The 27,630-nt window shown below is 31.1% G+C and overlaps 1 protein-coding gene and 1 long non-coding RNA gene across 3 annotated transcripts; one reads left to right on the top strand and one right to left on the bottom strand.

The window, feature by feature from the left end:
• Positions 1-273: 273 nt before the first annotated feature.
• LOC141448474 (uncharacterized) lies at positions 274-24,502 on the bottom strand. 2 transcript variants are annotated; one of them, XR_012455078.1, is made up of 7 exons: positions 24,362-24,502; positions 20,733-20,866; positions 15,228-15,355; positions 12,722-12,881; positions 3,043-3,323; positions 1,496-1,652; positions 274-372 (listed from the first exon to the last, which is right to left on the bottom strand). It is a non-coding gene; the product is annotated as an uncharacterized lncRNA (long non-coding RNA). The 2 variants fall into 2 exon arrangements; XR_012455079.1 differs by lacking the exon at positions 274-372 and having other exon boundaries at positions 1,493-1,652.
• On the top strand, positions 8,909-27,558 carry LOC141448471 (putative odorant-binding protein A10). Its single transcript, XM_074116845.1, has 3 exons — positions 8,909-9,064; positions 24,395-24,566; positions 26,138-27,558. The coding sequence occupies exons 1-3, from the start codon at positions 9,041-9,043 to the stop codon at positions 26,278-26,280; spliced, it is 339 nt and encodes a 112-aa protein (XP_073972946.1). The 5' UTR covers positions 8,909-9,040; the 3' UTR covers positions 26,281-27,558.
• The last annotated feature ends 72 nt before the right edge of the window (positions 27,559-27,630 follow it).

Below are 27,630 nucleotides of genomic sequence, written 5' to 3'. Positions count from 1 at the left end.
AAAATCAAGGTAACGTAAGTGACATGATTCTCATCAATTATTATTACCGGTCATGTGGAAATTAATTAGTAAATATGAACTGAACTGTCATGCAAGTTTGATAATTAGATTAGCGAACATACTTCTGTTGTAATATGTATTAATTTTACAGCTGAACATATGTCCTAGTTCAAATATGTTCCTTCCACACACATATTAATGTTATTTCCATAAACTGATTTTCCTTTAACGTCATTTAAATAATGTATAGATTTCAAAAATTTCATAAATATGTAAACTTTGTATTATGTAAGTATTTTGAAATGTGTAATTTCATCACCAACGCCCATTGTCCAATCGTCAGTTTTTTTGGGATATCGAAAACAGGTACATCTTCAAAACAATCAAAAATCCTGGTGTTACACACAAACACACACACACACACAAATATAAATATATATATTAGCTATATCTTTAATTTGAATTAGTGTCTCAGGTAAATTCAAAGAATTCTCAGGTAAGGAATTGGTCTAATTGTACGTGTTCAGACGAAATGTTTTAAAAATTATTATAAGTCAACACTTACTGAAGAATAAAGAATATAATTAATTACTTCTCTAATTTCAAGAAGTCCGGTTTATGACTGAGTATCAAAGAAGTAAATAAATATATGAATGCCAATTTTTCTGGCGTGCTTTACGTCTAATTACCAAATTAGGTGCTGCAGCGAATATGACATGGGTTATAAGTGCGAGGTCTCCCGTTCGATTTCTGGAAGGAGAGTATAAATGATTTTTTTATGGAATTAGTCAGAAATGAATATATCTAAGTATCATTTACAGGCATGATACATACTCAGTGGTTAGTGCACTGGGTTCCCACGTCCGATCCCATAGATTGCTTTAAGATTTTTTTTCTTCCTAACGATCTCTTACAACTTAATATGTCCGAAGATATGGTATTTCAATGTTAATTTGGAAATGATCGACCATTAAATGTACATTGTACAAATTGTATGTTACTTATAAAAAATTACATTAAATTATACTTCATTATAACAGGGTGATTGCCCGTACTGTAAATAAATAAATAAATTTACCGAAACTGCATAGAATAAACATAGAACCTAACACCACAGACACAATTAGTAATTGTTACTCAAGTGTACCTAAGTAGCTATGTTAATGTCTCCTGTTTCACCCCAATTAATGCTCTTAACTAAATCTGGGGGAATTGGAGAATGAAGGCTATACTTGGTTGTTCTAAACATAAAATTTGTTTTGAATGACGATATTCAGTAATGACATTAGTAAATAGTAATAAAAAGACCACTGTTGGAGCAATTATTCCACAACCAAGATTATTGACAAATATATTAAGAATTTTTTTTACTATCTTACTGAATGCGCTACTAATGCGCGAATTAAAAAAAATAGTTTTAGAATTAAAAATAATGAGAGAATTGATGATTCCACAGGAAGATAAATAGGTAAGCAAGTTAAATTATCCAAAATACCTTTTAGAATATTTTAATGCTAAAATAAACACAACTTCTGACATCCTGCGGTTAATAACAATATCCAGATAGATCGAAGGATACATAATCCAATAAAAGAAGACTCCGCTATCCACACAGCGGCTTTCTTTCTAAAGATATCTCCCTTCATATACACCTGAAGATAAAACAAAGTTATTTGCATCTTATTTTATTTTATTTTTTCAAGACAAATCTTAATTAAAAGAGATTTCATTTTTTAAAAATTAAAACATGTAAACAGCAGAGGACAATGGAGCCCGTCATTAATAATCTTAGTATATTGCCATCCAGAAGATTTGGACAGTTTATTTCGTAACAGATTAACCTTACCCGACAAAGAGTGAAAAAAAAAAAGCTTCAAGATAGAGAAAAATCAAGCTAGACTAGAATCTGTGACTCGAGTCTGGTGCATTACCAAAAATCCTTCTTCATTAAAGAATAACGTCTTCAAAAATGTCTCTGATCTTAAGAGCCCAGAGATCTTCAAGTACAATTTTGTCCATGTTTTTCAGCTCTTTTTACAAATTTGAGAGTACAGGATGCTTCCCAAGGCACTGTAATCAAACAGATTTATATCCAGCACTATAACCCAGATTGTCTAGCAGGTAAAGATCCTCTTTTTACAAGTTGCAATAAATATTGCAACCGAGTGATTGAAACGAATGCAAACAGGCAGATCACTTCTTCATCTGTACCTGAAAGTCTACATAGAACTGTAGGTTAAAAAACCGTAACCTTTGCAGAAATGTGACTTATTGTGGATGACATTCCTTTTTTTCAAGGCCGGGGTTTTCAGTTTCATTCGTTTTTGCCAACAGTCACCATCTGGTTGCTAGAATATAAACGTTTCCTCTCTTCCTTTCACTGAATGCACAGCGGCTGAATCCAAGTGTGATACCCTGGAAATACAAGCGTATCGCGACCTACTAGAAAGCGTAAGGCCAGATTAAGTCGGTACGTGGCATGCTAGGTCTAAGAACTTTACTTTTCAAATTACCATTTAGTCCGAAACTTGCAAATAAGAGGAAATGATATTTGATGACTAAGTGGTAAATGTAGAAATAAATTGCAAGAAAAATTGGAATTATAACTAAATTACAGCTAGTTACGTAATTTTGTCCATTCTTATCTAGTATACCCTGGCTGCACTTAAATTATAAACTTAGTTGGTTCTTAAAATATATTATTTCCCGAGAATTTAGGAAACTTGACACGACTATTAATTACTTCTTACCTGTAGAAAAACAAAACTGTAGGACAATTATGTTTGTGAAAATTGAAAGTTTATTTTTTTTTAACATCAAAATTTAAAAAATAAAATGAAAAACATATTTTAAAAAACTTCATTTACAATTACATCTACAGATTGCAAATTGGAGCAGCTTAGCAGATATTGCTTTTATTGAAAATTTTACAAAAGAACAACTACTAAAGAAGAAAATTAGCGAACAGCTTCAACTACCAAGAAAAGTTAAAGTAAGCTCGTTATATTTTGTAAGGGCAGCATATTTCAAGTTTCAACTTACCTAGTTATCGCTCGTTCGTTAGATGTCTTTCTTCAGTGTCAGAATCTAATCAATTACTGTTGTATACACCCGTCCGAGTGCCTTCTTGCTTCTTTTAATCGTATTACTTTCAAACATGCTTAGAATTGGTCGTGGCGTTTTATCTTGTGGGTAAGGCTGCTTCCTTTAGTCTCTTTTGTTCGAACTTCCTGAGCCTATCTGAGGAGATGGAGATCCTTCCTAATTTTATTCTAATTTCTTTCTTTCTTTCTGTTTTTTCCTTTTTCAAAGAGGCTAGGCAACTAAAAAACATAAAAGACAATCAAGTTTATACAAAATAATTAAAAGAACTCTAAAATGTTGCCCCACTTGGTCAAGTCATAATGGTTTGGTTATACAAATGATGAAGACGCTTTGAGGAAAAACAAGGACTGGTTTTAAGGTAATTTAGGAAATAATTTTAGGAAAAACTGCTACGCTTAAAAATAATATAGAAATAAAAAAATGTTGGCATGCTTTTGTAAATACAATCATTTTATTATTAATTTTAGTCAGCTACAAAATTAGCCCTAAATAATGGGGCTAATGGTAGTTTAATTAAATATAAATTTTAAAAGAATTGCAGAAATGTTGGAAACCATTGAACTGAAGGCTAAAAAACGAGAAAGATTAAGTTGAATTTGCAATAAGTACAAGTTAATTTCAAACAGATACAGCTAATATCCCAACTAAGGAAACAAAAATGTTTACATGAATAGCAAATATTTATACTTCTAATTAATAATTTTTTTAGTTTAGTTTAGTTCAATATAAAACAGTAATTGCAGAAATTATTACTAAACCGAATGCAAAAATATAAGTAATAACGCAGTGTTATAAGTGGGAGAGTTAGTATAGTTAGGATTGGGGTTATGTTCCATGTGTATATTAGGAATTATGTAATTAGTTTGTGCAGCCAGTATTGTAATTGGGCACACATGTGCTGGATAATTTCCAGATATGGGTGAGAGAGAGAGAGAAATTCTGTTCAAATCTGGTTTTGTACAGTTGGCGATGGAATGAGTAAACCATGGTACTCTTGAGAGAGAACCATTCTTGTATCATTATCTTCTACAATCAACTGCTTTTCTTCTTTAATTCAGTATCACAACAAGGTCGGCTAGCACCTTTTAAATAAACTTCAAACAGCTAAGTACCAACCATTAACGTACATTTGCTAATATTTAATCTCCATGAAGTCATAATACATTATCTCGCTACAATTACTACTAGAACAACCATTAGCAAAACTTGTTATGAAATAATGAAAGATTAACAACATATTAAAAAATGTTTCCTAATTAATCTAAATTTTAGCAATGTAATCATTCCTAATTTGTAATTAAGGCATATATTATATAGGCAGACCTATAACTTTTATTGGAATCACATACGCTGGCAAATTAGAGCAAGGGAACTTCTAGAAGAAAGTGTCGGTAGGCTACCGTCAAAGCTGTCCTTAAAGTAGAATTTATTACGTACCTTCAATTATATAATATTATCAATGGGCTTTGCTAAGATTCCAGGTTTGTTCACAGCTAAAAATAGTAGTAAGTGATTGTGATCGTTTTCTTCTAGAAAGATACGATTTTCTCTAAAACTGTTTATTATTTGAAAATTATTTGATCAGTTAAAGAACTGCAGCAGAAGTTTTTATTAGTTCATTTATATCTCTATTTAACAATAAAACAAAAATAATAAAACTGTCATCAACGGTTACTTAAAAACAAATATTTTCTATAGTTGAGAATTTATAATAAAATAAAGTGCTTGGGAGCAGCTGAATATGCTGATATTGAATTTATTTTTTGGTTTCTGCCATGGTAATGCTTTTTATGCATCAAAAAAATACGGAAATAGCCAAACGTCAACTTTCCCGTAGGCTATTCGGTCTTAGGAGGCTTCTTCAAGATACAGAAACAGCGGTTATTTATAATAATAATAGCATTCACCAGGGAAGTAATGTTGGCAACGAAGAAATGTAATTACAGCACTTTTGGACATTCATAGGTACTAGACACATTGCAACGTAATTGCATTGCGACTTTCCCCAAACTTATATGGTAGAAGAATTACAACTGGAAGAATAGCTTCTCCTTCATGTGTATCCGAGTTTAGGTTTACAACAGAAGATTTCGATCAACAAGTGGAATTATGAACTTATATACCTAATAAATATGTTGTCGAAGATTCTAACTTTTTGGCAAATATTTTGTGGGCTGATAAGGTTCAATTAATGCAGACGATCAATATCATTGTCCTTGGAGTTATTTAATTATTAATGTTTCTGTACCACTAATGAAAATTCGTTTATTTGAAACCACTTTATTTTATTTTATATTTTTATTATTTACAGTTTTATTGAAGATAATACAAATGTCAGAAATTTTGAGAATTAAAAGAAGAAAATTATAGAGTGAGAAAGAAATGTGATGTTTAATCTTCTTACTTTTAATTAATCGCAATATTAATTATGTCAATTATTATTATTATTATTTTTTTAAATTGGATCAATTACAATACATGCACGAACATAGAAACAGAAAAAAGAGACTCACACATTTAATGAAAGCTCTCTTTTCTTAAGAAGTTGTACTATATAACAATGTAAGAAAATGTTTTTCAAAATAAAATGAGAATGGAAAAGGAGACAGTGCCAAGTAGTATAAAAGGAAAGGAGACAAACTTGAGGAAGTTTTAGAGTATGTAGCAGCATTCTTTATACCTGTGGGGCCCAAACCTCTCTTTGATGTCCTGATAAGTTAAAAGGTCCTATGCCACAAAATGTACTCTCTCGCTAGTACTTGGTTACCACTCTGAAAGATTTATCTTGGGAGGAAGAGGGATCGGGATCTTTTCTTCATGCTCCTTAATAGGATCTGTTAGAATGATAACCAAACCAATATACTAGTGTTTGGAAGGTGAATTACCTAAATGGCCCTTTACTTTCTATTCTAAATGTTAACTTTAGAAATCTCAAAATCTGTCAAATAAGTGCTAAAAAAAAAATAAAAAATTAAAGTTCAAACTTCAAGAATTAAAATAAATACTTAAAGAACAAACAGCTATAATTTTTGGAAATAATAAATGTATTATCTCGTGTAATTACCATTCCAGAATATCTCTTCAAAGTACATTAAATAAACCACGAACACATTGTACTTCAATATATTGAACTAATAAAAATAAGCCTTAGTTAATTGATTAAGCTTCATACAGTAAACAATCTGGTTTAATCTTCTCCCAACTTCTTAAGTGATTAAAATGTTAATAAAATTGAAAGAAAATTATTAATTAAAACTACATGGGACCTAAAAGAACTATTTAGCTCCCGTTGTCAGTGTTTGTACATAACATATTCTATAGGCGATGTTAAGTGTTCAAGGTGTTAATGAGAGAGGATAACACGAAAAAATGGCAATGGCTATTCCCCTCAACTTGTCTTCTTAAGGAAACGTTTCTCCTACTAGATCATATAAAGGGGTCAGCACAAACAATGCCTCTTCAATGCCAGCTGAACTGGACGACCCCCTTCACCCCAAATATTTTAACGTAATCTAAATGCAACAATAGAAAGTTTGTCTATAGCATCGTGAAGTGGTAATTGTTTCAGTCAGAATTGTATATTTATAATGAATGCATGATTTAATCAAAAAAAAGTTGGAAGACAGTTAGGATAATTAGTTGTAACAGTTAGGCAGTTGGTGACGTTAATTTTGTGTTGTTTTTTTTCAGTCTGAATGACTGAAAACTACAACATTAATTAAAACAACGAATATAAATATAATAAATAAATAAAAAAAATATAGAGAAAGAACAACAGAAAAGTTGGATAACAAGAGAGAAATTTAAATGAAAACTAGAATGCAGCAGCCGGTCTGATAGAGCGATGTGCCACAAGGGACGGATGGTGCTTAGTACGTGTAGAATGTCACCTGCTATACCTACAGCTATACAGAATGCTACACATGGTCTGACAGTGTATTCTTTTTAGGTGATTTAATGAACGACAGTTGCTGGTTGTTTTGGCTTTTTTTTTTTTATTATTATTTCAGCAAACTCAATACAAGTGTGGCCACCAGGCTTTTTTACCTTATTTATTTTTTGCTTTCACTTTCCCCAACAGTTGATTCAATCGACAGCACGAGCGAGAGCTATTGCTTTTGTTTCTAAAGTCAGGCAATCAATCTAAAACTTTAATTGATTAAATGGTTTTTGTAGAAGTATAGAAGTGATACTATAAAATCATTAACATAACCGATTAAACGCTCTTTCCTCTTTATATCAATCAATATTGACTAAATTATAAAAGGTAACTTGTTAATGCTATTTAATAACGCTGAAGTTTTAATTAAAAGAACTTGAAGCAAATTTTAATTGATTCGTAACTATCCATTAACCTGAGAAATGCAAAGATAAAACTTAGATAATAGAGTATCAAAGAAATATACTATAATTAAGAAGTTGCTCAGATTTTAAAACCACACACATTTACCTATAATTATAAACAAGATCCAGGAGTTTCGTCTATCTGGGAAAAGTAACTAAAGCTGTGAATATGCTTGGCTAAAACTATTATTACACAATCGAAGAAGAAGTTGTTTTGTTCAACGGTCTCAGTTTCAAAAATGCAATGTTGGTTAATCGACCTTGGCAAAAAATTGATTTAGGATAGCAATAATAAACAATAAATTATTCTAATAATGTCAATAATAACTTGATGATGTTGTCCAAGAAAATCTAACAATAAATGATGTACTAGCTGAAGAACTTCCACAATCTAAAGAACCTATTAGTCGCCATCTCTACCCAAATGGAAAGCTAGAAGATTAGAATTGTGTCGCAAGAACTCACTTTTCTAAGACTGCTAGAAGACTGGATACTGACCAATTCTTAAAAATCCTTCAGACTTGCGCATCTATGGATTATACCAGTCAAACGGCAATTTTCGATTGGTACAAGAGAGCAATTTTAGGAAAAAAAATCTTGTATTGTAGGGGCACTTGAAGGAGTAACTCATTAAGAACTGGCTCCTGATGGACCTTATATGAATTTCAACATTAACTGCCACCAACTAGAAGGAATGTACCAAGGTGTATTTACAAGGAGGTAACAGTCAAGTTAATTGTTTCACTCAGAATTGTATAGCATTTATAGTTAATAGGAGTTAAACTTTTCATCCTTTTTTTTAAAAAAAATCATTAGTTGTTGTTATTATTAAGTATTGCTGTATTCGTCTTACATCTGTGAGATTGACTGAATTGTAAAATAGTTTTTAGGTAAACTGTTAATTCTGTGGAAATATATTTTGAGTGCTCCAAGCAATGCTTTGAAAAATATAATTAGACTTGTGAAAGAATGTAAAAAAAAAATGCTTTACTAAACTTATTGTAGTTAGGCCTTTTAATCAGTTGCAAAACTGAAGGCACTAAACAAAAAGAGAAGATAAGGAAGAAACGCTTTCAAGATTCCTCCAAGATCCACTAGAGCGATACAAGGCGGAGGCGAAGACCTCGTCAGGAAAAGTAGACCATGGCGATCAGAGAAATGATAACCTTCTATTGAAACAGAGAAGTTAGATATTAACTCAACATCATGAAATGTTTAATGATTTACAAAAAATTGAAGTGAGCCATACGAGAGCCATATTATTACTAAATATATTACTTGCATTACTCTTATTTAGGGAATGAAGTGCTCAACATGTTTTAAATACACAATTCTTCCGTAATTATACATAACTTTTGATAATTTTAGTGATTAATTTAAATAGAGATTTATGAAACCCGTATCATCTAAAACGTTACCAAGGTAGTAATACTATCGTTTACATAAGACAGCAAGATATTGCTAGAAGTGGGAGATAGTTAAGGAGAAGATATCCTCGGAGAAGGGGTAGAAGAACTTTCTAACGTTGTTTTCTTTCTTAGCCCATTAGTACTGTATTCATACCGGACAGAATATACACCCATTAACAAACATGAGGACTTCTATGTTACTGCAGGTTGGTGGCCACCAAATTTATATTTATCAACTTAACTGTAACTAGCTTATTAACTTACATATTGTTTTATTATAATGGGAAGTATATCTTTCACCTAACTACACAATTATTTATTACCATAATAAGTGAATTACATTGTATAAATTTAGCCGTTAATCAAATTAACTGTGAATTTAACATAACGGAACAATATACAACTAATCGTGATATTCACCATAAACCCATGTAAATTTAATAAAATAAATGGTTTCTCTAAATAAGTTTCTCTTTGTAACATTCTATCAGGTTTACTAAACAGAAAATTGGTTGTAACTCATTAATTATATCGGTCGCAATGAATTCATACTTATCAAAGTTTCAAAATTTGAAATTTGCAAAATTTATTGAGCAACTTTTACTTAGCTATGCATTGCGTTGCAATGTTTATGATAAACCTGTTCACATAAAATAACATGTTATTTTAACATCACAACTTACAATTATATTTGCTTTACAATTGGCCCTTAAGTTGTCTCCAACCCTTTTCACAGATAATAACCATAACAAGGATACTCCTAGCACTGCAAAATAAATAAACCTACGTATTAATTTTGATGTTATTTCCCCTCTTTAATTTTGAAGGTGTTTTGAGATCTCAAGAGGTTATTTCCTTCAAAAAATACTAATAGAGCTGCTCATGGTTAACTCTACGAAGGTCTTTAATATAACATTAAGACTTTTTTAGCGATTAAGGCCTTTTTTAGTTAGGCAACATAGGGTCTCGCGAGAATTCTTGTTAAAAGGAAATCAAATATTCATCATCCGTTAACGTATCTATATGATTAAGATTGCTTTTTCTCAATTACATAATTATGTCTACAGAAGAATAATTACAAATGTAAAATGAGGTAGACAAAGAAATAATAATAAAGATTAACCATAAAGTAAATTTTTAGATTTGCCAGGTGATAAATAGACATTTACTCAGTTTAATTATTAAAACAGAATAGATTCACTACTAAGTCTGAGGTGAATGCCATAGAAACAATCTTCATCCAAATATAGTGGAATAGAAAACAGTCATATTTTCTCAACATACTGCCGACATCCAGACACTAAATTGAATCTCTGATTGTTTGTTCACCTAACTGCCCCAGGTATTTGTTTGATATTATTAAAAGGGATGGAGCAAGCGCGATCTTCATCAACATGTAACAAAATTACAAGCGGCATTCCCCAGCAATCTATACAAATAAGCTTTTATTAAATTTTCTATTTCCTTATTCAAATAATACGTTCAACTGGATAGAATTTTAATCAAAATGGGGGAATAGCATGCAGAGAAGTTATTGAATGTTAAATATGTGTCAAGTTCATTTATTAACATCCCTTGGGACTTACTAATAAAAACGGTTCCCCCTCTTATTACTTTCTTTCTGCATGCACTTAATATTATATTTTGTCAAACGGAAAAATAGAATTTTTTATTCTTCATTGACCATAAATTTAGGAAAAGGGGGTATAAGTTGTTTTCAACAACTGGATCTTGACACTTATTACACTTAAATTCATCAGTCAGCTCTTCCCTTATACAATATATAGAACACATTCTTCTGAACACTCAAAATTAACTCCATATTTCAGAGGAATCAAGTAAAAATAAAAATTTAACGAAAAAGTAAAAAATAAGAAATGCTAATTTATTTCGGACACTTTTAGAAGCAAAAAGGACTAGATTGCGTTCTTCAAAAAAATAGAAAATCTGGTGAGAAAGACTCATGCGGATTTTCCCTTTTTCAATAATTAATTTATACAATTTTTCTTTTAAAATTTAATTTACCGCAAATAAATAAGAACTACTTATGAGTGTACACAGCTTTTTCGCATGTATAAATAAAAAGACCTGTATAACAGTTAAGAATAACCTCCTCTTTAACCCTTGATGCAACATACTATAGAGAAAAATCACAATTTCCAAGTCCCAATAAAAGCAGTAGACATTTAGGTTGATGAATAGCACCCGAAGTTTAGAGAAAATTGTTGCGGTCTTAAAGAAAGAAGAAGTAAAATCATTTCATCATTTTAGTTCAGAGAATTTCACTTTCGGTCATAAACTGCACTTGCTAACTAAACCTCTGGTGATGAATCAAAATTCCGTCCACAAATATAAAAACCACGTGGGCTGATAAAACATGCAGATAAAATCGTGCTTTGATGGTAAAATTAACGATATTAGACAGCACTTCGGTTTCTACCATATTTACAATAATATTTCCTATTTTGTGTAAAAGAGCATAGCTAAATGAGATCACTCAACATTAATACTTCCAAATCTCCTAGTTGCATTCCTAATCAGAGAGAAGGGATACCAAGTCTCCTTCTTCTTTTTTTCAGCCTCAAGCCTTGAGACATTCTTCCGCGCCCCTCCTTTTCTTCTAATTCATTATTCCGCAACTATACAATGGATTTCCCTTAATGGGTCCCTCAATAATTAGTGAACAATTACAAGATATATATATATATATATTCATCAATAAACCCAATTCGCGTTACTTCTTTTGTAACTGAAACTCGTAATAATAACCAATACCTATCACATGCCCATTTTCCCTTTATTTATACATTTTTTTTTGTATGAATTTGAGTAATATTTTGTAATATAAATTACCTAATTTTAGTATGTAAGTAAATAAATAGGTAAATGCATTAAATTAATGAGAGAAATTTATCCGTGAGATAAACGGTTTGGGAGGAAAACAAAAAACTTACTTCCTATTGGAAAACATATGACTTTAGTTGGTTATAAAACCGGTTAAAGAAGGAGAAAGTGGTGACGCGTGACGAACTGGGACCTTCCGTGGGATAAAAAAAAAAAGTACTAGTTGGACAGTATGCCAGCTTTCTTGGGAAGGGTCACACACACAGTTAGAATTTTGTTCGTGCGATAGTCCTTGAAACACAATAGTAAACGAGAGTTCAAGTACATTAGTCTGGGAGACTAAACAAATTGATGATTGCTATCAAGATGGGAACACAAAGCGCAGATCTCTCGCTCAATGAGGAAGTGACCAATGTCCCTTCTTCCTACGCTTCCCGACATACCCTCAGATAAACAAATGAAACAAATCAAACGTTGTTTCTTTTTTTCTATATCTTAAATCAGATTTTGTTATCATGGTCGGCGAACACAATTTCCTAATGTTTTACATTAAATCACTTTTAAACTTACAATTTCTGTAACCATGAAACACATTTTAACTTAAAAAAAAAGATACTGTTAAGTGCTATCTCAGTTAAAACATTTATGTTAAACTAAAATTGTTTTGTTTTCAATAAATGAAAAGGAGATGATACGAGGTCTAAACCTAAGGACCAACAGCAAAAGAATGTACACAGTAGAAGTAAAGTATTTTTCGCATCGATTAAAAAAGACCTGTTTTAGGTCTAATCTGTTAGTAGAAAAGTTAGGCACAGTAATGTGGCTTTTTAAATATAGTTTTTTATCTAACCTAACCTTAATATATCACAGAAAGAGAAAATTTCTTTTTGGCCACAAACAAATTTAAACATTATTAGAAAATGTTTATAAACTAATAGAAAAAAAGCAAAAAACAAACAAAAACACACACGAAATTCCATTCCAATAAATAAAATTCTATTTCACTAATTTTCTGATACCTGAATCGAGTTTTGCTGAATGTATAGTATGTACAAGTGGTGCCTGATAGGGATTACCGTAATATCTACTACCGGTATGCTTCTGATATTTCTCATACTGTGCACGGTGATACAGTAATTATACAATGGCATCTAGAGACATGTTTAAAATTGCAGGTTCCTGGAAACACAAAATAAATTAATTTTCCTAAAAGAATAGTGCAACAAATAAAAGTTATAAGCGTTTATTATTAGAGTAAAAATACGAAAAAAATAATAAACAAAGTTAAAAGAGTATTTTGAAAATCAATGGAGCCAATTTTGATGAATACCTAAGTACTTGGAAAACATCGCCTCAGTAAAATATCATTTTTTGTCGGAAGGCGGATTTTGGTTAAAATTTTTGCATAACACAATCCTGATGTCTAGTATTCTTAATTTGAGTAAGCCATCGTCATTCCTGTGAGGGGGTGTTGCACTAGGGAGTTGTTTTCCCAAACTGCCGACGTCCTGCTGTTCCAGGATAGATCATCCTTAAGGAGCATAAGAAGCTATCAGAAGACGGAAAGGAATACCTCCCTAAAATTCTCTAGATTTAATTTGTGAGAGTCTTCTTCAGATTATCCAGAGAAGTACTGGGAGTGAGGAGTTTGTTGACTCCAGGGAGTGGTTATCCGTGCCATCTTTTACCCACTTCTTACAGTGTCATCTGTTTGTGCTACAGTGCTAAGTGGTCTCATCTGACACCAATTGGGCGCTATCTATTAGGTGGAAGTACAGTATATATTGTTCATGAATACTCGAAAATATGTGATAGTACTGATTAATTTTTATATTTTGTTGAATTTAGCGACCAATTTCAGAACCCTTTTTTCACAGCTAGTTTCACATTGCATTTGTTTATTTTTATTTTTACGCTCTGCGAGAAAATTGATTCAAATCACATAAATATGTGATCCTAAATAAGCAGCAATGCATTTTTATACCCAATCAGTAAATAAATATTTGCATTTCCTGAAAATGACATGGTAATTTTAATTCTCCCTGAAGACAATTACCTGATATTGACTAGTGGTCGGCAAACGTCCTTTTCTGAATTGTACATAAAAGAGTAATGTTCTTCATTACATTCTCCTATGAAATATAATAATAACAGAAATTTTTTGAATAAATTTTACTCCAGCTCAAGATTTTTTGTTGTAATGGACAAAAATTCTATCCTAATTTTCTTTAAATCAACTATTATTTTTAATCTAAAAAATGCTATAATAGCATCCTGCACCTACAACAAGATGTACAATTACAGGTTTAGGTATTACAGTAGGGACAGCAAGTGTTGCGAACCAGATTGTTTTAAACTAAGAACGTAGATGTCAAAAGATGTTTCCTATTTTTAAACCAACCACTAATACAGTAGACTGGCTATGCGTTATACATGAATTGTTATTGTATAACAGAACAATGAAATATGTTTATGGTGTGGATAACTCTCTAAACTGCGCACATCCCAATAACTATAACATCTCTCAATAGGATAGTGAGGATATTTATCATTGTTTACACCTACCAACATTATATCAGTCCGGATTAGGTTATATTGCTCTATACAACATAATAAATTTAACACGGTATATAGGTTAGCATTGATACAGGCAACAGTTTTTTCTTTTTATATATATGTATTCGGTGCAGCTCTTATCAAATATAATATTATGATTATATATAAATAACTTTTTCGCTCTTCTTAGAGAAAGTTTTATGAATGAGTTAAATTTGGAATGAAAAATTTGCTAACCGGAATTATTATTTTTACTACTTCTTAATTCTGGAACAAGAAGTACTGCTCTTGGGACATATTTTGAAATACGAGAAAGTGGGTAGCCGTAATGAGGATCTCAGAATTCGCACATGAGTGTGTACGTTCCCAAACATATGTTTATTTTGAACTGATTATAAAAAAAAATGTAAAAAGGAAGAAAATGTCGACTCGGTATTCAATTTCAATCAAAAATCCAAACTGAAAGAGCAGCTTTACTGAAGGGACTTTTAATCTTTCCGAAATTTCTAACCTTCAATGAATTTCTTTAAATTTCTAAAAACTTGAACTGGTAAGGAGGGAAGTGAACTGGCCAATTACTATACGATCTTGGATCCCTGTAGATTTCCAAACATGCAACGTATTCACTGAGACACCAATAATTCAATAAATGTTTTTAGAATATGTGTGAAAGTATTTGAGATTAACGTTCCCCAAAGCAAACTCTGGCTCATCACCCCAAACAATCTAATTATTAAAGAGCTACACAAATCCCATTTATTTTCTCTACTGTATGGTCCCGCATCTCCCTCATTCTTCCCACACTTAAATAAGGATAAATAAATGTTTGAAAGTTATTCAGAAACAGGCCCCTCCCATCAATAACTTATCATAAAAAATAATAATGCTAGCTTACTGCTTGTTTTAAAAGATAACTAAACGTTAGTTGATAGAGAATGTTTCACTTAATTGTAAAATTCATCTACTTACAATAATTCGCTAATCCTAAAGTTAGTATGCTTGAAAATAAAATTATTTGGCATTATGTCATTCTGTAGTGTTAGCAGTTTCCAGTTTCCTTTTAAGTGAATGGTAACTTCAACAACAGTTTGTAGAATCTGTAAAATAAAAAAACAGATTTTATTAATTCTTTGTAAGAGATTATCAAAAGCAATGCTTCGCAATCTTTTCTTATCCTCAGCAAACTAAATTCTCCCCTGAAATTTCCCGACAACCAAAAGTATGTAATCTAAAACTAAACATAAGACAAACCAATGAATAATTTTAAAAAAAGAAAGGGAGCACTTCGGGGAGAGATTATCTAAGGGATAAGCTAGTAATTCTGTTCGAAAGAAATATTGTTTATGCTAAAAGTTTATGAGTAAAATGCATACCAAATTTTAAAAAGTTTAGAACATCCTCCGAAGTAATAAAAAATTATTATCTACTTAGTATAAAGTGACACTGTTCTCTTATTTTTCCCAAACTTGAAATATTTGTGGATAGGGTGCCCTCAAAATATAAAGAAATATTAAATTCAAAGGCATGGCACTTCAAAAGCAATTCTGACGATTCAAATACAAAGAATGACCAAATTCAAACATTTTATATTTAGTTGAAGTACAATTGTTTCTGTCACTCAATATATATTATCAGCCAACCGAAAATTATACTTTACTGGTTGATTTTTTACAAACTTTGTTTAGCATTCTTCTCGAAAATGGTTCCAACGATTTTCTTCATAAACTTCTTCTACAAGTTTTTTCCTTACTTCTTTATCTTCGCTTTTTCTGTTTTATTTTAAACTCTGTTTTGATAGGTGTAGGACATAAAAACTATTATTTATCTATCGTCTGGATCCTGATGGATGTTACGTGTAAGGTTATACGTGGTTGATATAAGACGACTTCAATAGCAGCTGTTGGCTGCCTCCTTGATGAGTTTTGATCTCATGGATATATTTGGTATAAGTTATTTGAGTCTGCCCTGTAATTTAATTGGGGAAAAGGATCTTGGTCTCAATTACTTATTTCTCATAAATGTCATCTATGTTTCTTCAAAATTATCAATTAGATAAAAACACTTTTTTAGGACCTATTCCCAGCAAAACAGGATTAGAAATATCAAAAGTTGTCTTTGTTTTTAATTTACAGTAGTATATAAATATTCATTTTGAGGAGAGGTTTCGTAAGGCACCTCTTCAAATGGTCAAGTGTATGGTCCTGAAGGAATGAATACTCGTAATTTATTTAAAAATTAATCAAATTTAAAGAAAGAATATATCAGCAAGGCATCCCCTTGCATTCGTGATGAAGAGATGTACATAAAGCAATACTACCTGGATCTACTTTGCCATTCTTGCGCGTATTTGTATTCTACGATTCTTTTGATAAAAGAGAAAAAAAAATTGCAAATCAAAGTAAGTGGTTTTGGCTGAGCTAGAGAGAATTTGACACGTTCCCATCGCTAAACACATTACTTCACGAAAAGAGAAAAAGAAAAATTTGAACCAAACAATATTTATAAAAGTAAATTTATAAGGACATTAATGTAATGAATCTTTCCGCTTAAATAATGGATAAATGCGAAGAAGGGCAGACACTAAAGAAACTGTTTCCGACTGCAATTAGTACGTGAAATTGCTTATTTTTAAGCAATTGACATTAACATCTTAATCTGTACCATCCGCTTAGTCATTCTATCCAAAGGCACCGGAGTACAACTACTGTTAAACAAATGAAATATTTTATTGTGAAGAAAAAATCAATTAGTTTTATCATTGCTGCTATTGTAATTATTATTGTAGAATCAGGGGAGAGACTAATAACCGAAACAACTTTTGGTTAGTCAACATCAATCACAAAAGAAAGCAAAAAGAATGGAGATAGTATTGATTAGGAAGTACGTGGCAGGGAAAAGCCAATTTTCTCAGTATGTCCCTAATTTCCAACCTGCCATGATTCATCCTATTCGACTGAGAAGTGACAGCTGTGCACTGTCTCCTATTCTTCATGTTTTCCCTTCCTTTAGACAAGACGACAAAGTATACTTTCCAATATAGTCTGTCTAATATTAACATACAAGTATTTGCTATAATGTTCACCACAGCACATTTCCTAAAATTTATTTTGAATTTAACAATATTGTTTATATGAGGAAGGTCCAACATGTTTTTTTTTAAAAGAAATTCCCACTCTAATGCTAACTACCCTTAAATCATATTCCTTGAAGTAAAGTTGAGGACAAAAAATAAATTCAACTATTTAGGTCACAGGAATTTAACTTAGTTCAAAAGCTTCCTAAGCCGGTATTTTTTTTTGCCGGCGCATCGACGTCTATGGTCATTAGCGCCCCTAAGCCGGTATTACACTTCGGTTAGATTTATAATGCTGGGCATTAATTATTTCAACCATCGTAACAAGCGTATTTTCTTTTATCTGTATTCAAATTTTCAGCTATCTACAGATTTACATAGAAAAATGATCTCTTTACATCAGTTGATTCATTTCAAAATATCTGGTCACTTCAATTTTGAGGCCCTATGTGTAAAAAAATGTTTTTTTTTTTAAAGAAATCCAAACCAAATAATAACAGACTTCAAATATAAAACAACACCTGTTCTCTGGTAAGGATTTCGGCTAATGTATGCCAAATTAAAATACATTCCCTACAATGGGTTCTTATTGTCATTTTACCTGACTTATTAAACTTATTTATTTCACTATAGAATAATATAAAATATTTACCATTAATTTTTAGATTGATAGAAAGGCGGAAAATGTATTAGTGCACAAAATTAATATTTAAGGATTCCTAACATTTAGATCATACCAGTTCTACAATTACCACTTCTGCTATAAGTTTTTAAATGATTAAACTTTTGAAATAATTTGAAATTTATAAATCGAAACCCCATCTTAACATTTTTTACATGGAGAAATTGGAACCATTGTGATGAAATATCTCCAGCAACTGGTAATGCATAACACTCCACAATAGCATTATGCAATCTACATAACTATCTACGTAAATAAAAATGGTGTCTTTAGTTTCCAAGCACGTAGTCTTTTATGGAGGCTAACATGTTCTATATACAATTTACTTCCACAACCTTTTGTCTCAGAAATCTTTTCCTGTGTAAATAATGAAAGAATGCACAATGTTAACTATGCAGAAATACCAAAGATGAGCTTCAGGAAGTTGAAGTTAAGATTTTTTTTTAAAATACGATCTATATTAAATATTTAACGAAACTCAACATGTCACTTATCTTTGGTATTCGATAAGTCAGGGACATAATATAATTCGTGTGAGAAGGTAAAAAATTGTTTCTTTGCTTAGAATTTTTTTAAAATCGGGGCATTATTATTCAAGTTTCGAACATTCGAGAAAGTCGTCTAGTCGTTATGTAGATGAAGTACAACGGAAAACAGGGCTACATACGTATTGAACCTAAAGATCTATCAATTCCCAAGAGAACTGAGAGCAGTCGCCTGTAAATGTTGAAAATGCAAGTTGTGCAGCTGGAATCGTCGAAGTTATTTCTTACTGTTTAGGAAGATAAATTACTTAGATATTTTGATGTTTTTCTACTCTTTCAACCTAAGTAAAAGAAATTAGTGTTTTTTACGATTAATAAATAAACTTTTTTTTTTTTTCTTTTTTTGGCATTGGCTTCCGCCATACAGCCAGCATCGTCTAGGTGCTTATCACTAGAATATCACTTACTCTCCATTCTTACCTACAAATACATTCGCTTCACACATTCATCATTCTACTATATACCGCTATTTACATAAACTACTGCTAATGGTTGGAGCAGCACTCTGTGCTCCTGCCATCCTTCTCGCTTAACCAAAATTAAAATCACGTAATCCTTCTCTAAGCATTTTGTTCCATTCATTCTAATTCGGCTATAGCTTCTAAATACATTCATATTTCATTGCTAGCTCTGCTATCGACTTAAGCACATAACTGTTGGTGGAGAATATAATGTCTTCGTAGCGAAATGGTGCATCTAAATACCTGTATATATCGTCAAACATTCGTTTCCTTTCCACCACATATCCGTAAACAACAAGTTAGCAAGATGGTACGACGGCACTGACGAATGAGCTTTATGATTAGAAAATAACTGAGAACTTTGGTTAAGGTTTTATAATTTAAAATAACAACCTGATAAACTTCAAATATATGAATATATAAATGCATTCAAAGAATTTTAAACAATTAAAGACGCAGTCGTTGAAAAAATTCATTTTTTTAAACAAAAAGAAAAAATGTGGTAACTGCTAAGACAGAATCATGTCAATTACTTAACAAGGTAAAAAAGTAACTGAGTTTTCGTTAAAAAGTCTGAATTATGGATTTAAAAAGGAAAAAGAATACTCTGGATGTTTCAATCGTAACTGTATAATCAATTGTCTTTTTATAACTTTAAATAGTTTAGCATTCCCTCTCTAGAAGTACAAAATAAAACTTGATTTGTTAGAAGAAGGTTGAGAGCGTTCTGAGAAAATAATGCGGTTTAGGGTTTGCAAATAACAATACAAAATGATATAACTGCAAAGATGAAAGCTTGAAAACATTGCTATGATAGTTAAGATAAAGAATATTTGTATTAAAGAGAAAAACAAACGCACTGAATGAGAGAACATTTGCTTGTAATGCCTGTTATGTAGAATTATGCATGTGGACTGTATGCTATCTATCTAATCTGCAGTTACGAGCAGTGCTTGGGATTGAATTATTATTCAAATATTAAGAGTTTTTAGTTTTCTGCATCTTATTCATTTGCAAGCCATAAACAATAATTTTCACTTCGCCTTCTTGCAGTTTGGACAAAGTATTTAGTGGATTTTCGAATTGCGGTTTACACAGGATTCTTCATATTTTTAAATCTCATTTGTTTGGTGCATTTGATAAACTTTTGCGGTTAAGACTCTAACATTTAATCACTCACGTAAACAACAAGTTAGCAAGTTGGTACGACGGCACTGACGAATGAGCTTTATGATTAGAAAATAACTGAGAACTTGGGTTAAGGTTTTATAATTTAAAATAACAACCTGATATTGTTAGATAACACTAAATGGGTATCTTTTCGATGAATACCGAAAGAGCCAAAGCCTAGTCTGCGAAAACGCGAACTCTTTAGACAGTTATTCTAGACAAGAGTGAAGAACTACAAATGAGCTAGAGGCTTTGATGTAATTAGTGAACATTAGACTTACATTAGTTCATAGAGTACACAGTTCAAGAGTAAACTACGTTCGTGGGCTAAAAAATAGAAGTGAAACTAATAAAAGTCATATTTTTTAATTCGAAAAATATTTTGGGCGAGAGTCTTGGCAACCCAATTAACCCACTGACCTTAACAGTACATCTATTGTTTATTTGTCAATACTTTGTGTGTACTTTAAATTTATATAAAGGTCCTTCAATAAATTTTAATGCCTGTAATATTAAGAAAAATGAGTCTTTTTTACAACTCACAGCCTTTGTCCTCCGTTTTAAACGTTGCGAGAATCCTCTTTTCTAATTAATGCTCTTCCTCCCACTTTGCCATCTATCGTTCCACAGTAATGTTTCCCAGCAGCCATTCTCTCCATGTGACGCCTCAGTACAAGCTATAAAAATATGGATATAAATATAATTCCGTAATAGTTCCACTCGAGTGTAAACATTTATAGAATGAGGCTGAGATTTATTTGGGTTGCAAAAGAGAGAACCCCAGGAACTCTGCAGTTAAGTAAACGTTTTTCTAATTCTGGTCCCTCCCGTTATTGCAAGCAACCCTCTCTCTCCTCATAAAATATTAGAATGGCAACTTAATTAAAGCGCAAACGTACATTGTTATTTACATTTTAAATACACACCTGATCATGCGTTGATACGCTGCATTTAATATCTTCTCTAAAAAATATTTGTAGTTTTATACTTTATAATTATAGCACTAGCACAATTAGGTTCCTAGGATACAACATCTCTATTCATGTAGACAGAACAGGCCTAAGACGACATTAGTTGATGTAGTTAGCGAACTGGCATGTAAATAAAAACCTTGGTAGCCAAGAGCTCCGATTTAATTTCACAATTCATTAGTTATTTTCCTTTGGGTGAGTTTAAAAACTTATTCATAAGTGACAATTCTCTTGCTGAGCACCTTAATAAAGAGGTAAATCAAATTATCTATTATTGAGAAAGATAATTAAGATTGATTACTGAGGAGACGCCTCTCATTTGAAATTATTCCTTAAAAGAGACACACTTAGAATCATCATTCAGGAGACGAGGTGATTTTGAATTATTAATTTAATGTTATTAGTGGAACTACTGATATAATTAAAACATTTTAATTATTATCAATTCATAAATATGAAAAATTTATAATAAATATCAAAGTAGGAGAAAGAAATAAAGAATTCCCAGGTCTCTTAATCGTTGAGAGTTTGAAAACATCAAAAAGGGTATAAATCTCTTAAGCATTAAATCGAAAGTAAACTAATATTAACAATGCTGCTGCTGCAAACTAATGATTAAAATCTGATTATAATGGAAACGCTATAAAACACATGTTCTTAACTACCTAACTGAAAGAAGTTTTTAATCGGAGTTAAAGATTTACTGTGTAGTCCTTGGAAGAAATTACGAAAATTTCATGGGCAAGAAAAGTAATTATAAATATGAAACGATTGCAAACAAAGGTGATTAAACTCAAACAAAGGCCAAATTAAAAACCAGTAAGTTTTGTTTTTACTTGGGTAAAGAAATTACTTTCATTTGTAATCACTTAATATGTTTCAAATTGCACCAGCATTCAGTATTTATTTCAGTGCAAGTTCTGCAACTCTAGGATGATTGTAAGGGCAGGAAAAAGGATGAAAAATTTATATTTCAGAGGAGGATTTGTTATAGTTGACTTGAAACTTAAATTTTCAGGGAAATTCACTTTGTGGGGTTCCGTGGAAGTTGTGACGTTTACTCACTTCTAATCTCAGTAAGATCTGGGAAACATAAATATTTAGTAAATTTGCAGCTAGGAATAAATTTTGTTCGTCATAGTGACGAGAACTGCAAAAGATAAAGGCGATTTTGGGGAACTTACCAACCCAATTCCGAGTTTAGAAGTACATATGTGAAGTATTATGCGAAAATAATTTATAAATTTTGAGCAGATAAAGTGAAGATTACAGATAAAGTTTTGAGGTACGTGTGAATAATTCAGTCTATTCCTATAGACTGAAGAGTACAGTTACTCAAAAGAAAGCTTTACATATGAAAATTTGTTTTAAAAATAATGAATTTTTAAAATGATAATTTCAATTACTCAAAAAAAAAGATGTATTCTAGATGAAAGTAATGAAATAATTAATCGTTGAAAATGCGGTTAGGTCAACAGTGCTGGATATCTTTTATTGTACCTCTGACGGGTTTCGGATCTTCACTCTTCACCATAGGCAGAGTAATCAGTTCAGTAGAGTGATTTCTACTTCACTTACGTTACCGTTTCACACTACACTTGCTCACAGAGAAGAAGGTTATATGTACATATGGTATTTTTATAAAATGTAAATGAATCTTAAAATATTTTATAAAATGATGAAGTAAAAATAATTAAATAAAATTTGGCACTTTGTTCAACGGGTTCTGTACGTTTTGTAATGTTTAAAGGATTGTAAAGTCGGAGATGTATGTATTTTATGCGGGGGGCGCGCGAATTCATACAGAAGAACACGGAATTACATTTATTGAATTTGTACTAGGAAATAATTATTGCTGAATAAAATTGGCTGAATATGTGATTCTAATAATTTAACAAATGCGTAAATAAGTAAAATCTTAAAAAGAAAACTTTAGAACGGTTAAGTTACAACATACTAGTATATTCATACTTCTTTTTGTGAGTTTTGCTCACAGTTCTGTGTGATTGGTAAGGAGTAACTTTAAATCGTACATCTAGCTGGAAGGTTCAGAAAATATTTTCACTGACCATCTCAGAGTTCCTAGGGTGAGGGGGGTTCCTGTTTGATGGCACTACAGCCGTTAATTTGCGACATCTTTTTGTCCCTAGCGATGATGGCGCAAGTCGACTGGATAAACCTACTTTAGGCTTAAAGAAATGTAAGTTCTTTTTCACCAGATAACAAGGGGTTGCCACAATAAGCCACATTTAGCTGCGAACTTGCCGAAGTCCATAATTAATCTAACGTCTGCTGGTCAAATTTGAAGTTAAATGCAAAATTAGATTCAATGCCTTAAAATAAATAAATCCGTTATTACACAATTCCGTTTCACGGAAAAATTTATCAAGTAAATATAACATTTAAAACAATATTGAAACGAATCAGCCTAAATGAAATAATAATTCATTCGATATATCTTTTTATTCACTTAGCCGTCTTCTCAGAGTTATTTTGCGTCTAAAAAAAACTATTTAATTAAGCAGATAAGACTTAAGTTAATGATTTATACCGCGTCTTCCTTTAGCGTTATCTACTAAAACTGTTTCTGGATTCACCCCAGCAGTTAAGCAGCGCGCTAGGCGATAAAGAGAACTGATTCTAAAACTTCTTGAATTACAGTTTGGTTTAATTATTACTGGGTCATTATTCTATTTGGGTAAAACTGAAACTAATTTTCCAAATTAATTTAAAGAAATAAAATATTAAAAATTAAGTGTAAGCTATAAGTTTCAGAAAAAAATTATTGCATCGATAACAATTCAATATACGTAAATAAAAAGTTTGTTTAAAACTTTTATTAAAAGAAGTAGACAATTAAGAGAAGATAATTATGCTGAATACTAGAGTAGCAGAAGTATTTTTAGTGATTAGACACAATTTAGTTTTACCCTTCATGATGAATTTTACCAACAAAACTGATTACAATTTAAAAGTAATGTTTTTTAGTAAGTGATGTCAAAAAATATAGAAAAGGAAATTATCTGCTTAACTTTTATTTTTATTTTGTGGGATTGATGGTACTTATCATTTAATACAATTATTTCAGTCCGAAGAAGTGATGGCAAAAAAAAGAAAGAATAAAGAGTCACGTAAAAGAAAGCTGGGAGGATGTTTTACGACAGCTTTTACAAATACCAACTAAATTGAATTATTGCTTACATTGCTTGAATCCTTAATATTCGTTGTTAAAAGGGGTTGATTGTGCTAATGGCGATGTTTTGCTTGAGTTTGGCCGGAGAAGGAAGATCTGCTGTGTCGGACGAGGCATTAGAAGCGGCTCTCAAAGATAAACGATACCTGGCCAGACAGTTGAAGTGTGCACTAGGAGAAGGAGCTTGCGATCCGGTTGGAAGAAGACTTAAAAGTAAATATATTTCCGATTAAAAATTACACAAATAAATAAACTTTTATTTGTACCATAAATAATAATAATAATAATAATAATTAAAAAGTACATTTTATTGTTAAAAAAAACAAATAAATTAACATTTTTTTTTTTACTTTCTGCTTTTTATACTTCTTTGAGACTTTCACTAAAATTACACCATCGATTTTCTGTATATTTGACATTAAATATGTTGATTCTATTTGATTTTACGTAAATGCTTTTTTCCTAGAAAATTCGAATGGAAGTTCTAGAGCGTAGTAGGGGAGGTGATGTTCAACTTGAAATATTATTTCAGAATAAATTTTAATAACAATTTTGGAATTGTTGCTATATGTGGACGGACTCCTCAAGTTGGAGAAAGACCCGTGTCGTCGATTTGGGCATTTTTCTTGATTTTTTTTCCTCCACTTTGTGTTAGGACCATAACTAAGCCAATTCCTAATGAATAATCCCTTCCATATACTCACATGATCTTTAGCCTCCAATAAGGTACCTTGGACTTTATAAGGACCCCCAATTTTGGGTTTAATTTTTCTGCCCTATGTGAGAAATTTAAATGGTGGCAAAGTTTTAATCTCCTGCAAGAATTCGAGCGAGGAATGATGATGAATACGCTAATTTAATTGTTGGCCCAACATTCTAATTTCTTAACATTGAAAATATCGAAATTAGTCTAATCACACTCCCGATATTGCACTTTCTAGCTACATTTTCATATACACCTGTTCAACTGCTCTAATTGATGCATCAACTCAAAAAAATAACAGACATATTTCAGTAAAGTTATGGTTAGCGAAATACATATTTTTAGTAACAGAAATAAATGATTAAAAATAATTGTACATTTTATCAAACATGATTCAATTCTAAGAAATAAAAAACAAACAAACATAAATACAAGCTTTCAACAAAGCAAAAAGCCCGGCTAGGAGAGTTTACACGAACTTTTAATCAACTGGATTGATCCCGCCGGTTGACTGGTACACCCTCCTATACTTTTCTGTTAACAACAGCCAAACTTGAAACTTTTCTGTCTAGTTTACTCCAGATTGCTTTTTTTTTTTTTTCACTTTTCTTTTTCTGAATTGAATTTACTGTTTGATATTGATAATATTTTTACTTTCTCCTTTTAGATAAGGAAAGTATTGCGATGATCTGAAAGGTTCGATTACAAGTTTTCAATGGAAATATTCACTTTGAGTTTCGAAAAAGTGGTTTTTAAAATGGTCTCTCTACGATTGCAGTTTGTAAATGCATATCTCAAAGAACAATATATCTCTAAAACGGAAAACCGCAGAAAGATGATTGCTGTGCACCTGACTGTAAAATTAGAGAACAAAATCCCCAAAAACGAAAGAATCGCTTTTTTTAAAGATTTATTCAAAAATGGTTCCCAACATTTTGTCGGAATTTCGTCCATAGATCAAAATCTTACCTCGAAAATAGTAAAAGAAAGTCGAGTGAAACTTTGCATTATTTTATTTTAAATTTTAAAATTACAAACAAAGTTCTTTTTTTCAATAATAAATTTATTTCTTTGTTAACAGCTTACGCCCCATTGGTGCTAAGAGGAGCATGTCCAAAGTGTACCCCAAGTGAGGTGAAACAGATTCAACAAGTTTTAGCTCACATACAAAGGCATTATCCAAAGGAATGGAGTAAAATACTCAAACAATACGCAGGCCAATGATTAAATAAATACATCTTCTTTGGAAAAGGATTTTTAATGATATTTTTTTTGCAATTCAAAAAACGTTCATAATAATTAGACTGAGTTGATGTTTAATTTTTGTTTTTTAATAGTTGATTTATTGAAATATTTTTTTAGTCAACCAAATAGTGCATTTATTGTCTAGTAGTATTAAATTTATTTCTTGGTTTTATTAAATTAAATCATTTGTACTAGTTTCTTCGGCGGTACATATGATAAAATAAAATTTCAACTAATTAGTTGAAGATAAATGTTTCAGGAAATTAGATATATTTTTTAATGTCCCAGTAGTATGTAATAGGAACAAATTACAATTTCCAATGTTTTTTAAGTTCTTTAAAAAAATACTGACAAATAATTATATCATTTGTAAGGGAAAATAGGAACTTTAAAATTTGTAGGCATCAGCCAATTATCAGTTTATTGTATTATTACATTACTACTCACTGGCTTGTTTCATTTGCGGTCTTTCGAGTGTTTCTCTGTGTTTGACAAATTAGTCTTAGCTAAACAGATTGGCATACTGTCAAAACTTAAATCATCAACAGTTAGGAAGATAACTAATAACTTCGACTACCTCAAACTGGTTGGTAAAAATATCTGTTGATGGGCATAAAAACAAAAAATAGGTTACCGAAAACAAAGCCAATATTTTTTTGAAATCATCGCAAATCTATCTAGCTAATCAACTAACAAAATGTTATATGTACAGTCTTCAAAAGAGGGTTGCAACAAAAGTTACCCGGTTGCATTGATTGCACTCATATTTTGTTTTGTACCCTCAAATGTCCTTTTAATTAGTAAAATAATTTTCCAAACTTTGATCTAAAAATGATTTTATTATAATATTATTATAATTATTATTAATTATTCCAATTGCTAGTTTAAATACATCCGAATTCTCCTAATTTTAGCTTAACTAAGTCACTCGCTCTAAATACTTAATAGTAACAAAGCTAAAATACTGAAAGCAAAGGGAACTTTATTTTAGAGGAAAATCCGTGAGAGCTTAACAATTTTCAATATTCTTTTCTAAATCCACTCAAAAGAAGAATAGATTTTGTGTTATAATAAATTTAAGAACATGGAAGTATAAAACATTACACACTAACTGTAATTTTGTTTTTATTATTTGTTTTATTATTCAATTATTTCTATTTTTTATTTTTATTTTGGTTTTTAATCTTTAGATCTCTATTATGAATAATGTAACGAACGCATTTTAATGTGTAAAATAAAATTATATTTTTTATGAGAGTTATCTGTTTTTTTTGTGTATAATTTATTTTATTTTGAAAAATCTTAAGTATCTTAAAGTTCAATTATAAG

The sequence above is a fragment of the Rhodnius prolixus genome, unplaced genomic scaffold (genome assembly GCF_049639745.1).
Source record: "Rhodnius prolixus isolate KJV_2025 unplaced genomic scaffold, Rpr scaffold_37, whole genome shotgun sequence".
Classification (NCBI taxonomy): domain Eukaryota; kingdom Metazoa; phylum Arthropoda; class Insecta; order Hemiptera; family Reduviidae; genus Rhodnius; species Rhodnius prolixus.
Note: the sequence above shows the minus strand (reverse complement) of the source record. Positions and strands in the feature narration are given on the sequence as shown.

What these genes read in the sequence shown, in the direction of transcription:
- LOC141448471 (XM_074116845.1), top strand. Translation starts at nt 9,041, where the DNA reads ATGAGGACTTCTATGTTACTGCAG. An exon ending in GGACTTCTATGTTACTGCAG is followed by an intron (nt 9,065 to 24,394) that starts GTTGGTGGCCAC and finishes CGTTGTTAAAAG; the next exon opens with GGGTTGATTGTGCTAATGGC. An exon ending in GGTTGGAAGAAGACTTAAAA is followed by an intron (nt 24,567 to 26,137) that starts GTAAATATATTT and finishes CTTTGTTAACAG; the next exon opens with CTTACGCCCCATTGGTGCTA.